This window comes from Etheostoma spectabile, chromosome 4, assembly GCF_008692095.1.
Source record: "Etheostoma spectabile isolate EspeVRDwgs_2016 chromosome 4, UIUC_Espe_1.0, whole genome shotgun sequence".
Taxonomy (NCBI): domain Eukaryota; kingdom Metazoa; phylum Chordata; class Actinopteri; order Perciformes; family Percidae; genus Etheostoma; species Etheostoma spectabile.
Window position 1 is genome coordinate 22,300,695 of NC_045736.1, and position 15,832 is coordinate 22,316,526.

Below are 15,832 nucleotides of genomic sequence, written 5' to 3' on the forward strand. Positions count from 1 at the left end.
TCTATACTCATTGCACTGGCTCCTGTTTCATTCCGGATCGACTACAAAATCCTCATGCTTACACAAAAATGTATCACTGGACATGCACCATCATATCTACAAGAACTCATCACCTTGAAACCCTCCCCCCGACACCCTCAGATCAACAGGACAATTGCTTCTTCAGGTCCCCACACAAAGGCTTTGTACTATGGGTGACCGAGCTTTTTGTTCAGCTGCACCACGGCTCTGAACCAGCTCCCAGAGTGACCTGAGAGCAGTACAGAACCTGGACACTTTCAAAGCTGAACTGAAGACTTTTTTATTCAGAAAGGCATTTTTGTGCTGATTGTTTTTATTATTATTACTCTCCTGTGTAGCACTTTAGATTCCTTGGAATGAAAGTGCGTTATAAATAAAATATATTATTATTATTATTTATTATTAAATTGGTCCACCAGTTAGCTTTAGAATTTCTGTCTCTGACCTGTCCACCTGTGTCTGCAGCGTTTGGACCGGACAGCCTCGCCCTCCACCAGCAGCATTGACTCTGCCAGCGAGGCCAGAGAGAGAGGGGAGAGGGCTGATAAGGGAGTTCGAGGAGGCGGGGAAAGCCTCCTCCAGAGGGTACAGAGCCTGCCTGGCAATGAGCTATGCTGTGACTGCGGCCAAATAGCTCCCTGCTGGGCCTCCATCAACCTAGGAGTGCTGCTCTGCATCGAGTGCTCAGGGATCCACAGGTAACTGCACTTACAAGTGCACAGTACAAGAGTTTGTAGAGAGGCGGAGAAACCAACGGAACTGATTTTGTCAGTGTGAAATAACAATCTATAGCATGGTGTTTAAGCAGCTTAAAACATCTTTCCAAGCCTTGATCCTCATTCGTCACAGTCAGCCTGAGTGGCATTCGTCCTGTTTTTTTGCTTGCTTTATTCATACAACTCACCTGAACTAACATCTGCGTTAAAGGTAGAATATTTGATGCGTATCGGCCTACTGTTTGTAAACAGGAAAGTGTTCAAAGTTGGCCCCTCCTCCCCGGCTCAAGGGCCAGAGAAAGAGAGTGCAGCAGCAGTCGAGCAAGCTCAAGAGTGAATATAGAGTGGGAGCACTGAATAAAGCAGAAAACAGAGGATTAAAAACTCTTTTCTCATTGTCTCGCAGAGGTTATGTATAAGTGAATGCAGAGCTTGATCCTGTTGGTTTCTGTCAGTTAGATGCGTTTGTCGGTATGAGACGCTAAGGGCAAACGACAGTTGGAAATGAGAATGCTGTTATTGGCTCTGGGTTTACACACCCACACGGGGCCGAAAGGTTCTTTGGCAAAGCCCAGAAGGTCCCAACCATGGTCCCCAACTCTCCAAAATGAAAAGACAAAGAGAAAATACAGGCAGAGGGCAGATACAGGCACCTCCACACACTTCTAGTGGTCCATAAGTGATGATTGAGTTTTATTCTATACATAGTTTTTTGAGAAAAGTATTGCAAGCATTAAATATTATATGCAGGTAACATTGCAGTTACTGCAAACTGGATTAAAAGTCACCAGTATGGATGTTCAAGATCGTAGAGAAGGCTGTTTCTAGTTTGGCTCTTGAGACTTTCTTTTAAGTGTTCTTTTAAGAGACTTTTCTTTTAATGTTTAGAGAAACAGAAAAAGTTTGCCTCTACATGCAGTTGTGATAAAAGGGGAAAGAATAAAAATGTGCTGAAATCTTGCAGTTAGATAGAAACTCTCCTTACACTTTCTTAATATATCCTTTTTCTTCTTTTATTTTAGGGGGTTTTTGGGCCCCCTTGCTCAAAGGGGCGTCACTGACTTTGACCGGGGTTAAAAAAGAAATTCTTAAGGTGTTTCCCAAACAAATTTCCCCTCGCTTTTTTTCTCTCCCCCTAATTGCAGATTTTTATTATTCCTTTAGTGCTTTGCAAAACAATTTCTGTCTTTCATCTTTGTCCTTCTTCCTTATTATTCATTTTACTGTTGGGGTTTTTTGGGGGAACACCGGATAAACCTTTTATGGGGGACCTGCGGAGGGGGAGCAAAAAAAAAAAACCGGGTCCATCAAATTTAAAGGGTCGTCTTTTATTCCAGGAGGAACATTTGGCAAGCATTGTAAGATGCTGTTTGCTATTGGTTTAATGCCACTCTTAAATTAAGTTAAATCTTATCTGTATGGTGTCTGATAATACCTGTCTCTCAGTTTCCACCATCTTATTTTTACTACATGACTCAATCCAATCTACAACAAATTATCTGTATGTCATGTCTTCTATTGTCTAAAATTGTCAGTTTGTGATCATCTACTTTCAGACAGGAGAAAGAGGCCTGGATCAAGTCTAAGTATGTGGAGAAACGCTTCCTGAAGAAAATAAGTGGGAGTGAGGCCTTGGTGGAGGGTGAAAGGAAGTCCCGGCCCTGGACGGTGAAGAAGTGCCGGCGACACAACAGCTCTGTTCGCGTCCCCAACAAGGCCCGCAGGAAATACCATCGCTACGAGCGGGGCAGCGCTTCACCCGCAAACCTCTCAGCAGGTCAGTGCAGAGAAATAACTTTTTTCTGTAGTAGCACAAGGCTCATGAAAACAAGATATTTGTATACAGAGTGTAGTAATACACTCTGCACGGGCTAAAATCTTGTTGTGATGTTTTGTACTTTTGACAGCAGCTGCAGCAAAGTTTCGCCGGGACTCCCTGTTCTGTCCAGATGAGCTGGATTCATTATTTTCCTACTTTGACACTGGCTCAGGTCCTCGCAGTAAGTCTACTTCACAGCCAGTAAATACAGGCACATTGAACTTCCAAGATTACTATATATTTTCAGTTAATTCCAGGTAAGATGTCCTTACTGTGACAAAAGAACTCACAAACTGAGAAAGTTTTAATTGCAATTTCTGACATGGTTTCTATTATTTGCGCAGTCCTACCAGTTGTGCTGTGTAACAATTAACGTGTCCGTGGCTTGGCGATGCTTGGCCCCGCAGGTCTTAGCAGCGACAGCGGTCTGGGAGGAAGTACCGATGGCAGCACAGATATCCTGGTTTTTGGCTCAGTGGTGGACAGTGTCACAGAAGAAGGTATGTGTGTTGTGTTTTATGGTAAAGGAGAAAACGATTGTCAATAACAGTTACAGTAAACCCATTTACGACTGGAGGAAAAGCTCCTATATCCTTCCATTACTGTGTAATGTATCAGTAATGCAATTACATTGTGTTACATTTGCTTGTGTTATGTTTTACATTTCATGTATAGTTTAATGTCAAAATGTAAAACTAACTGCTGCCCTGCCTAAAAAAAGTTGGCTTAAAGAAGACATGGATATGAAGTCAAGTCCAAACTATCCAAGAGGTTCAAGAGAAGTTTTATTCAAACAGCCTGAAATATTCTCTGGTTCAGTGAAAGTGGGCACAGATTCTTATCTTGGGGACAATATAATTAGGAAAAGTCATAGGAAACCAGAAATAATCAATCACTGTTAGTTGTTAGCAGATCTAGCAATTTGTTTTTGATATTACATAAAATTGGCATTGTGTGTTGACAGGAATAGTGTAAAGGACATGAGCAGCATAAACAATTGACATAAAGAACACTAATATATCATCCTCTAAATTAAACTACTACCTTCCTTTTAACATACAGTAATTCCTCTTTCTTTCCATTGCCAATGTCCTTTTACCTTACCTACCCTCAGAGGAGGAGTCAGAGGAGTCCTCCAGTGGTGAAGTGGAGATTGAACAGGAAGTGTCTTCAGACTCCGAAGACCCAAGAGAGCTTCACCCTGGGGCGCTCCTCCACCGATCCTCCCATCTACACAACCTGCCACTCATGGCGGAGGCATTAGCACACGGTGCGGACGTACATGCTGCAAGTGAGGAGGAGGAGGGCAGAACGCCACTGATTCAGGCCGTGGTCGGGGTGAGACTGTTTGTTCAGCCTGTTAGATCATCTGGATTTAGCTGGAAGTGTGAAGGGTGTGAACACAAAGTGTAGTGTACTTTAGACTGAACCTTTTATTTGATTTAATTGCCATTTATATTGTTAAGATACTACATCCTTATGACTGGGACTGGGTTAAATGTTAAAAACGGATTTGATGTAAAAATCAACACAGCCGTAAACATCCATGAACATAATAGCTGCTTCTAAGAATTGCATGACTCTCCCTCCCCTTGAGTAGAGGAAAACAAAACCTGTTAAATGCTAAACAAACTAAGAGGCACTAAATGGCTTCAGTAAAGGTAAAATACCAATAACTAGACTTCTCCTAGCAAATGAACTCATATGAACAACTCTGTCTCTCAGGGCTCTCTGATAGCTTGTGAGTTCCTGCTACAGAACGGAGCCGATGTAAACCAGAGGGACATGCGAGGCCGAGGCCCGCTGCACCATGCCACCTACCTGGGACACACTGGGTAAGGAATGCCTCAAAGTGGGAGGACATTTTTACGAGTAGTCTTCTTCCCCTTCTGCTTCTTTGTGACTCATGATTGAAGTTCCAGCTTAAATGTAATAAACATAAAAGGCAGGCATTAACCTTTCAAAAATAGTCAGTGAAACCCCTCAGGTGTATGAGGTAACCATTTTTCTCTGCAACACTAACGGAAACTACTTATAGCCAAATTTTTTACAGGTCATAATTCTTGATCTTCCTTTTCTTCTAAATGGAACATGTGTAGCGTTAGCAATTAACCACTAGACAACTTAGACTTAGACTTCTCTTTATTAGTCCTTTTGGGATGACTCCCACAAGGAAATTGAAATTTCCAGCTTTCGTTTTTAGCGAGTAGAATACAGTCTAGAGAGGAAAAAGCGGAAGCAGTATAAAGATAACAGTAATAACATAATGTAATAACAGTAATAATAATAATAATAATAATAAAAATCTTTGGCTATCAAAAAAGACATAAAAAGACATTTACCATAAATTATCATAAAGTGTCAGTGTCGAGTCAAGTGTAAAAGTGTCCAGGTATTTCTGTGAGTCCAGGTGTGTATGTGTATGTATTGTCCTCTCTTCACTCCACACCACTCTGCCAAAAAAAAAAAAAAAAAAAAAAAGATATGCTGTATGTGCTGCTCTCTTTGAGAATGTACATTTGTGTAAAGTCTTGTTTTGCTGACCGAGTGGGGCCCCATAAAATGATTTTAAAACATCTTTGGGATTTCTTGAACTGCTCATGAAAGCATGTCTGTAACTGGAGACTAAAGCATGGAGTAGAAAGACAAACACATGATCAAAAAGATAGATAGTTTGCCTAACTAGGCATCCATCCACACCCATCAGTTTATCTGCCCTCTTGATCTGTCTGATATATATTCCACATGCATCTTTTCTCCTATTAAAGAATATCTTTCACATTTCAGCTCTCACAGTGTATATGGTGGTGTCTGTCATTCTGTATTCAAAGCTTTTTTTCTGTCTGCGTCTTGTTTTGTACAGTCAAGTGTGTTTGTTCCTGAAGAGAGGAGCATCACAGACAGAGGTGGATGAGCAGGGTCATGACCCCCTAAGCATCGCTGTCCAGGCTGCCAATGCAGACATCGTCACCCTGTGAGTGATCCTAATGCTTTTTATAACAAAGATATTATGAACAACTTCCTAATAAACATTCTTACATTGCTGGTTGAAATAACTCATTGGCTTATGATGAGTAGCTTATCCTTTGTTCCAATAAGTAACAAGCTACCCCCAACACAAAATATTCAGCAAACAATTAATTAAATGGGGCCAGAGTGACTTTTGTAGGATTAACCCCATGTTGTGAAATTGGAAATCTGATATTCTGGTTATTCAGATATTAAAGTTAACATTCTATGTTAGCAATAACACACACTAAAGCATTAGACTGCTTGGAACGCACTACAAATGAAATAATCTTCACTTAAAGTATTCTAACTGGAGTTTTCAACTGAGATGTGGGTGAAAGCCCTGAAAGTTTGACATAAACAATTAAAGATCTAAAAGTTGTTAAATAGGATTGAATTATGTTTTAATTATGAAGGGTGATGGTGAATTGTCTAAACTGTATTCCTCAATGTTGTCTTTACTCTCTCTTTCCCTCCCTCCATCCGTTGGGGTTTGTCTTTGTCACCTCATTTCCATTCTCACGGTCTGATCCCACTTTAAAATCTTAATCTTTTCATTTTCATTCCCTTATTCCTTTCTCACCTGCCTTTTGTCCTCCTACTCTCCCATTTATCATTTCTACTTCCATACTCTGTTCTTTCACTTGTCTCCCTCTGCCTATGTCTTTTTCTTCTCTCCTCCAGATTGCGTCTTGCCCGGATGAATGAGGAGATGCGAGAGGCTGAGGCTCCCTTGGGTCAACCAGGTCAATATCCCAGCAGCAGCCCCACTGAGCAGCAGTATAGAAAGTGCATCCAGGAATTTATCTGCCTCACCATAGAAGAGTGCTAGTGGTTACTTCTGTATCCAGGAGCAAAGCTTGTGCTCTCTCTCTCTCTCTCTCTCTCCTCTCTCTCCTCTCTCTCTCTCTCTCTCTCCTCTCTCCTTCTCTCTCTCTCTCTCTCTCTCTCTCTCTCTCTATATATTATATATATATATATATATATTATATATATATATATATATATATATATACACCGGCAGTGTGTGTGTGTGTGTTTGTGTGTGTATATATATATATATATATATATATATATATAGATATATATATATATATATATTATATATATATATACACACACACACACACACTACCGGTCAAAAGTTTGGGGTCACTTACAAATTTCTATTCCACTCCATTATAGACATAATACCAGTTGATCTGAGTGGGTGGCTGATCTTCAATACAATACAACATCTACATTAGCCATTATCAGCAACCATTCCTCCAATCATCCAAAGGCACATTCTGTTTACTAATCTGATATCATTTTAAAAACTAACTTGAAAAACATTGGAGAACGCTTTGCAATTATGTGAGCACATAATGTAATCTGAAAACTGCTGCCCTAGTTAAAAGAACAATGCAACTGATCTCAGCTGGTATTCTGTCTATAATGGAGTGCAATGGAAATTTCTAAGTGACCCCAAACTTCTGACCGGTAGTGTATATATATGTATATAAATGTATAATATATACTTACAGTATATTCCTCCTGAATGGGAACCTAAATAATTGTGTAGACTAAGTTGCCCGTAGACACTGATCACAAGTCTGTTACTTACGTAGATCTAGGTTTATGGGCAACTTCTTAGGGGTGTCTGAGGAGAGAGGAGTGTACCACTTGCGCAATATCGGGGTGCGTTGTGTAACAGGGAGCCCCTGATGGACCTTTTTAACTCTACTGACAATACAGTCACCACCTCCATTTTTCTGCATCACCACTATGTTTCTGCTTGCCATTACTCTGCAACACCTACGCTATGCTAGCTTCATGACACACAGTAAAAATGACATCTGCTTCTTGGTGTTTTGCTAACAGGGTTATCCTCCAACTTATCATAATGTAATGTAAACTGTTGTGTTGGGGTGTGGGTTTACTGTTGCCTAACAGGTCTTACCTCTGAAGACTCTCACTGCATTAACCCCCCTACACTTTATATCTTTGTAGACCATCTGTGTGACATTCAACTTACCATCTCTTCTTAATTGGAGATGTAAATATATGTACTTAGAAGTTATATGGGTAATCTTTAAACTATGTGCTGTGGCATGAGGTGAAAAAATGGTATTCCATTACGTAAAGAAAAAGAGTAACTGACAAGCTGCAGTAGAGGCAGGGTAGTTTACTGTGTATAAAGAAGGATCAAGAAAGGAAACCTAATGAAAAACTGTGACAAAAATACTGAATGGCTTGTGGAGAAGAGACCCTTGCCTGCTTTGTAAGATAGTGAGTGAGTGAGTGAGTGAGTGAGTGAGTGAGTGAGTGAGTGAGTGAGTGGACAGGAGAGTATATGAGCGATGGTGTGTCAACGAATACTGAGAGACAGTTAAATAATATGATATGATACATTATGTAATGTTAAAAAACTGCACTTTTCTCAGAATATTATAATTTTTCATTCAGTAAGTTTTTACATTGTTCTTGTCAAGTTAGTGTTTATCTATCTATTTTCTTTCTGTCTTTTATTTATGTTTATCTTCCCCAGAGGACCTGTGCAATGCATTCTTGGGTGCAGTTTATGTCTGCATTTCTGTTAATGATTGTATTTTTAATCTGGAAGCAGTAAATGGAATTCACAACAGGAAGTCTTTTAGATAACATTACATATTAGCACTCATATAAGACATTTTGCATTCACTTTCCCTTGGAACGGCCTTACATTGCTATAATTATTGACATTCAAACAAACCACTGAAAGCGATTTTAGTAGCTTATCTGTGGAAATTCAATTTACAATGTTCCATTTTTCAAATGAATTGCAGTCAATTGTTTTTTACTAAGTGATATATGGTGGCAATCAGGAATGATAGAAGAGACTTCACACATGACGAGTCCGATGACTTAAGATTAAATGCAGCTTCATTCAAACAGTGAACATACTTTCATTAAAGGAAGAACAATTGACATGCAATTAGATGCAAGGCCAAGGATTCTCTTTGAACATAGAAAAGAACATACCTTTTATAGTTTCTGGGACCTCCCCTCTAGAAACCCTTATTACATCATCATAACAGTGAGCTTATTTATTTATTGGAAATTTTAGGCCTTTATTTCCACAGGACAGATGCAGACATGAAAGGGGAGAGAGAGGGGGAATGACATGCAGCAAAGGGCTTCAGGTCGGAGTCAAACCCGCGGCCGCTACGTCGGGGATTAAACCTCTATATGTGTGCGCCTGCTCTACCAACTGAGCTAACCCGACCACGACAACAGTGAGGCCCCTTCACAGGTCATAGGTGTACATTACCTAGTTGTTGTTCAGCTAGATGTTTTCCCGTATCTATGACAGCTAATCATTCAGGAACTCACGCATAGGGCCTCACCATAAACACTGAACATCAGTTCCCATGTGAAGATGGCTACCCTTCATGGAACACAGTAGATTCATTATGAAATATGAAAATACATTTGTGGACAAAGCAGAGCAGCAAGAAGTGAAGGAGTATATAAAACTAGATTTACGTCTCACCCTTAAAAAGATCGTCTGTTCACTTGCTTCAAAAAACCTCACATGTGAATCATGACGCCTTTATTTTTGTTGTAAATACTAATCCATGTTACAGTATCTTTGGTAAGATAAAGGAGCACATTTCTTAAGAACAGTTTAGATAATTCTGGGGTCAAAGGACTTTTATATCTGTCTTTCCTCACTGGCCAATGCTTGCCATATTCTCTGCATGCTTTGCCAGAATTGATTTTGGGAGGTTCAACATTGTTTGCATTCTGAGCATGATAAAATATTTTCCTATGGTTTGATCACGCCGTGCAGTGCAGTCCTGTGAAATAAGCATGTACCACCATGACCCCTCTGGTGTCAGAAATGTCTTCGCACCTCTGTGCTATTCTTCCATCCACGGACCAAACCTGTGGTGACTTCCTCATTCCTCTATTTTTTTTGGTTTCCACAAAAGCTTACAAATAGTGTTTTTTTTTTTTGTTTTTTTTAATGTTGTGGTTTATTTTCCTTTGCCAAAGACTTTTTAAAGGGAAAGTGTCTGACATTGTTGTATGATATCACCATTTTGTTTGCTTGTTTTTTTTTAACTGAAACTGTTCAGAGTAGATTCAGCACAGTTTTGCCATGCTTTGTGAAGTGACAGAGTGGTAGAAACACTGTTGGTGAACTCACATATTGATAAGAGGTTACAGAAATGTGACAGAAATTTTGATTTGGCAGGTGCTGATCTGCAATAGTTCAATGTACTACAAGTAGAACCAGGTGATGTGAAGCTACTGTGACCAAACTGTTCAGAGCCCTCGCTCTAGAAGTATTAAATGTTGTGTCTATTGTGTGTATTGACATAGGAGTGGTTAAAGGTGCTGTTCAAAGCATACCTGCTGTAAATAGTACACTTGTGTTTTCAACTTAATGCCAACTTCCTGCCTCTCAGTATTCTATCACAGATCCTGACTGTCTGATCTATTTTATGTTTTTCTTTTTATTCTCTTCCCAAAAACAACCTTGGAGGCATTCTTCTGTTCACTGACGTTTGGATATCTTTGGAATACGTTCTTCCTTGTCTTTAGAAGCACTGAGGGGAAAAAAGAAAACAAAATGCATAAAATAAATCTGAGAAACTCTTGATGAACTAACCCTGCTTCCTGCTTGTTGCTCTCATTTCTGTTTCCTGTCTCATCACTTATGCATAACATTCTCTCAATATTGCAGCAATATGTTTGACAAGGTCTACAGAAAATAGATGCTCTAATGATCAATTGATAAAACGCATATTGTTTGAATTTGAAGAATTACAGTATAGCTATGTAAAATGTTGTCAGATCTTGGGAGAATGCTATTGTTTTTGACAATCTGGTCTGGTACGTATTTTAGTCTATAACAAGCATTTGGGTAGCACTTGACTTATTCAAAGCAGTGGTTTTCTTCATGATAACAAATACAGTATAAACGAGGTATCACTTGGACATCTCCAGGCTGCCAGGTCAACGTCAACACACTTTTTAAAGATCACTTCAGTTTTTAGGGTCTTATGTGCTTCAAACAGTATCTCAGTTTCTAGCCTGCAGAAGAAACAACATGCCTTGAATAACTCTGTGTCTCCAGTATGCAAAACATGCTGTTTCACAAACATTGTTACACCATCAAAGAGATTTTCTTCTCACATGCCAGAAATGTCTAATTGTTCGCTTTACCCTTCAGGCAAACAGCACATGTCCACTTGAGAAAGTAAACACTGACTGACATATCATTGCTTTTGTTACCACAGGGGTTGCCACGGGCAGCAGGAGAGTTAAACCCAAGGATGTTCGGGATAGAGTGAGTGAAGCATCCTGGGCCGTCTTACTAAGGGAGTAGTGGGATACTGTGATTCTCTCTGCTCTGGTGGCTGTGGGTTTTCTATTGCACACACACTCGGGAGAAATATTTGCAGCTTTCTTGATGTTGGGAACTTTTTTTAGTCTCCTGGGGAGCAGTGAGCCATTCAATACACAGAAATCTTCTGTGGATCTGTATTGTTTCTAGAACCCAGCTATAATGCAGCATTCATCTACATTTGGAAATATGTAGTGTATACTCACAAAATGTTCAAACATTAACTGTATATATACAAAGACAATGGGTAAGTACATTACACTTCATATTATGAAATGTGAATAAGTATATTAAGCACATAAATCCAGGTATAACTTGGTTGTGACTTGACTATGTATGAAAGGAAAAGGATCCCAGGAGTATGTGAGAGTGAAATGGACAGGATGCTCACCGCTCTTTCCCTGCAAGTTCCGGATTTTCTGTTCTGCAAACTAACCGAGACTCCCATTTAGAAGGGGAAGCATTTAATTAGTTAAATAATAGACGCTTTATAGAAGAAAGAGTAATTTATAGTACCTGAGGGAATGGCTGTCTAGGTCAGGGCTGTGGTATTTGAGTCAGGACTCAAGACGCTTTTCTGTTGTCTGGGACACGTCTTGGACTCGTTGGTATTTGGATTCGGACTTGTCTCGGACTTGGCCATTGGACTCGCCAAATATTCTAGTTGATCTTGACCGAGTCAAGCACTATGTGATTTTGTTCTAAAGTAACTTCTTCCTTCAAAACAAAATCATTGATAAAGCACGCTCGTTCATAAAAACAGGTATTAGTTGAATTCAAAATCCATCTAGAATGAGCGTTGAGATTGGTCACCTGGTTGCATCACAGTAGGCCACCTTAATCATCAGGTGTTAATCATTTTTATTTTGGCAACAGACACAATGTCAGCGAGCACTTGTACTATAAATTAAATATTAAAGTAATACGTTCAACAATGGGAACTTTTCCATTGTATATTTTAAGTAAATAATATGGCCCAATCGAATCCTATAGTGTAAGCAAGATAAGCATCTTAAAATACAAGATTTACTGTTTCTCACATCACATAAATTATCGACAGTAACTGGTCGTAAAGTGGATTCTTTTTTATTTGTCTGCTTATTGACTGTCTCTCATTTGGGCTTGGTCTTGACTTAGACCTCGTTGTACTTGGTCTTGATTTGGTTTTGACTAGTCCTGGTCTTGGACTTGTCTTGGACTTGACAAAGGTGGACTCGACTACAGCCCTGACGTAGACTGAGAAACCGCTCTCGATCTCAGGCCATGCTTATGGGGGTTTTGCTCTTTAATGAAGAGGTGTATCTGCTTATTTTTCTTCATGAATGGTGAAAAGTGGTTATTGGAGATTTCTGTATTTGCTGGCTTATTGCCTTTATGTCATGTTATCATTAAACAAGTGTGTGTGTATGTGTGTTACTCACCGGTGTTAAAGGTAAGCAAAAACCAGCAGATTTGTCACTGCAGTCTCCACAGTGCCCTGCAGTGGGACAAAGCCCCCCACCCCCACCCACCACCCACCTTGACTTTAGTATTCCCTGTTGCAGGTGACATCTCCAATGTTGGTGTCTTTCGCGAGTTTTCTCTCCTCGCATCTCTCCAGCCCGAGAAGTTGAGGAGAAGGAGTATACAGTTCAGTCATTGCAAGAAGCCACAGTGACCAGTGACCACCTTTCAGTCACTTCGGAGAGGGAGGCAGCCACATGCCCTTACAAAGACGCCTTGATGCTGGGGAGTGAGTGCCGCAGGTGTATTCAAAAGATCAAAGCCCTACAGGCAGGTAAATGGGCTGTACTCAATATTCAGAGCATTAATATAAAAGTAGACAAATATTTGCTCTGTAAACACATAGTGGAGTAATGGCGTCCTGAGCATAGAATTAAGTCACACTCCCTCCGTGTGTTTTAATCCGAGCTTGTCTGTTCTTTGTTTTGTTAGCCAGCCCGGCAGTGACTTTCAGTATTGACAAGATAGGAACAGTCTGTTAGATCCATGTTGAGGCCATTCCGTTCAGTTCAGTTCATGTTTATTGTCCCCATGGGGAAATTATGTTGCAGTAAAAAATCATATAACATGCTATTAAAACATTAGGACAGATAAGGCAAGCAGGAAGAAAAACACAACATATGTACACTACCACTCATACCATAGACCAAAGTACTATGAAGGGGGGGGTTGAGTTCCAGACCAGCTGGGAGGAAGAGAAATTACAATAAAACCACTTTATTTGTCTGAATATGGAGTACAGCCCCTGTGAAGCTATTTCATACCAGGCTTGTAATTGTTCTCAATTGCTCTTGTAAATATGTTTAGTCAAGGTCATGATAGACCTTGTCATGTCAAAATGTTATATGGTTCAAACGGTTCCTTTGCACAGGTGTTGTAGATATCGTCTTAGATTTTGGATATCGTAATACCGTAACATGACACAAGTGTTGTATTTTTCTGGTTTTGAAGGTTGCATTACAGCAAAGTAATGTATTTTTCTGAACTTACCAGACAGTTTTATTATTTATAAAACTGTTACCCACTTAGTCATTCTATCCCTATTACTGATGATTATTTATCAAAATTCTCATTGTAAATATGTAAATAATTAGTGAAATCACCAGTAAGCGACCTTACAATATTGCTGTAATGTTGACATTGATTTATTTAGTTAAAAATATCTTGACATTTGATTTTTTCCATATTGCCCAGCTCTAGTGTCCAGGCCCAAGCCAAAACTAACCCTGGTATATTTTTAGATATAGAAGCCTAGACCAAATCACGATGATGTTGCAATAACACAAAAATCACTTCCGGGTAGACAAATGCCAGTCGATTGATTTGAACTGCAACGTTTCTGCTGTGCTTATTTTCTGTACTGTGTTGCTTTGCTTGCATATTTGATAAATCTTGATTTAATGATGTACAATTTAAAACATTAATAAATATATTAATATTTCACTGTTGTAACTCTCTTGTCTGTCTGATTTTAGCTATATGCCATAATACTGAATCTATTTGGAGTTCTGCAGGAAAAAAAAACTGCCTAAGTTTGTACATAAGAAATTCAGGCAAAATGCTAAAATAATCAAATTTCTACCAAAATGTTTTGTTGTTCATTCTAGGCAGGCACAGTTGTCTTATGCTCATTAGGCCTGCTTTGCATAAAACTGTATTTATGTATTGGTAGAGCAAAACAAGGAATCTAACGACAACACAATTGCCTCTTTTACCATAGGTTCCAGTTCTGTCGAAATGTGTCCCTCCCTACTCCACTCTGCCTTCACCCTCCGCAGCGCTGTGGAGGTAGGTCTGGCAATGCGAGGCTCCCCTAACCCTAACCAAAGAGCAGGCAACGAGTAGACAATCAGAAGGAGAGAGCGGGTCGGGCCTTCCCTATCCTAGGAAAATACATTTTCCATCCAGGATTGTCAAATCTGAGTGGCATGTCACATCTATTGTTTTATACGCTTGTTGAATAAATAATTATGGTCCCAGTAGACACTTATGGCTTTGCAATGTGTCAGGCGTATATTGATGATTAAAAGACTACAAATGTAAGTATGTATATTACGACTATAAACAGGGCTGCCAACTTTTCCAAAACCTTGGAGTGAGATTTGGGGGGGCCACCCATATTTTGCCGCGTACAAAGCAATTTCTTTGGGTCTTTCAGCATCATTATACTTCAGGGTTTAAATTGGGATTTGTTATATGTGGGGGGATGGTGCTCTCCCTAGGGGGTCTGGGGTATGCTCCCCCAAGGAAAAAAAATTGAAAAATAAACCATTAAATGGCACTTTCTGGAGAGTTTTTTTGCAAAAAAAAATGGAGAAATCAAGTCTTACATGATATGTGCAAAACTGTATGGTTAGGAGCCTTTGCATTGTTGTAGTATCAACAGGTATTAGGGCATTCAGCATTTACATTATTAACTTCTTCTTATATAAGAACTGACCCAGACAATGTGCCAAACATATTGAACCACATGAAGAGACAGTAGCATATGTCAGCAACAGCTGAGAAGATTTGGGTCTGTGGTGAACAGCTCCAGGAGTCCCTGGTGTAGGGACCAGGGACCCAAAGTTAAATTAATGTTGAGGGATCAACTTAGACCACTGAAATTCTAAAGAATGAGAACCACATGAGTTACATAAATTCTAATCCTTTAACCTTTGTGCCAATGTTCAGTAATGTTTGGCCCTCATCCTCTGTACCCCACTTAATGTTTTTACTTTTTTGTGGAAAATAAAGACTATTTGTTCATTTTAAAAAACATCAAATTAATTATTTACAGTTAAATTTAGAGATGCACAGAGGTTAGAGATGCACAATAGTGGCCCAACATTGCAGTATTGTATATATATATATATATATAATATATATATATATATATATATATATAATATAATATATATTTATATAGATATATATATATATATATATATATATAAAATATAGTATAGCTCAGATGTGTTTCACCAGATTTCGCTCCTATTTACAACTTTGTGCCCATTCAAAATATAACTCCTCCATCTCTGTTGTCCGAGATTTGGAGAGTTGTAATATAGATAATATAGTATATGGTGTAATATAGTCAGCTGTGCATGTCTTTGCTCGCTGATATGGGTGGATCTCATTCAGACCGTCTGACAGACTCAGAGGCCCATTGGGTCTCTGGTCTCTGACAGAGTTTAGAGGTGTCCGTACGCTGCTCTTTATCGGAGGTCTACGCACAGATGCAACGCGTCACTGCCCCCATCAGAGCGAGTCCATACAATGAACTGAAGTTGCTACACTACCAGCCGGCGCTCACCTCTATTGTTACAGAGAGAGTGGACACGAAGCGACGGACGGGTCTGTGATACTCAGAGCGCATACCTGAAGCCGGGGAAATGCACCTGG

At 39.5% G+C, this 15,832-nt stretch overlaps 1 protein-coding gene across 1 annotated transcript in view; it reads left to right on the forward strand.

Annotated features, from left to right (window-relative positions):
* Positions 1 to 12,692, forward strand: part of acap3b (ArfGAP with coiled-coil, ankyrin repeat and PH domains 3b) — a 60,862-nt gene extending 48,170 nt beyond the window's left edge. The window contains exons 15-26 of the mRNA XM_032513079.1: positions 487 to 719; positions 1,760 to 1,809; positions 1,902 to 2,053; positions 2,292 to 2,514; positions 2,645 to 2,737; positions 2,955 to 3,056; positions 3,671 to 3,894; positions 4,282 to 4,391; positions 5,420 to 5,530; positions 6,250 to 6,311; positions 10,836 to 10,885; positions 12,487 to 12,692. Of these exons, the coding sequence (XP_032368970.1) occupies positions 487 to 719; positions 1,760 to 1,809; positions 1,902 to 2,053; positions 2,292 to 2,514; positions 2,645 to 2,737; positions 2,955 to 3,056; positions 3,671 to 3,894; positions 4,282 to 4,391; positions 5,420 to 5,530; positions 6,250 to 6,311; positions 10,836 to 10,885; positions 12,487 to 12,555 (1,479 nt within the window). The 3' untranslated portion in view covers positions 12,556 to 12,692. The remainder of the gene's footprint in view (positions 1 to 486; positions 720 to 1,759; positions 1,810 to 1,901; positions 2,054 to 2,291; positions 2,515 to 2,644; positions 2,738 to 2,954; positions 3,057 to 3,670; positions 3,895 to 4,281; positions 4,392 to 5,419; positions 5,531 to 6,249; positions 6,312 to 10,835; positions 10,886 to 12,486) is intronic.
* Positions 12,693 to 15,832: the final 3,140 nt, after the last annotated feature.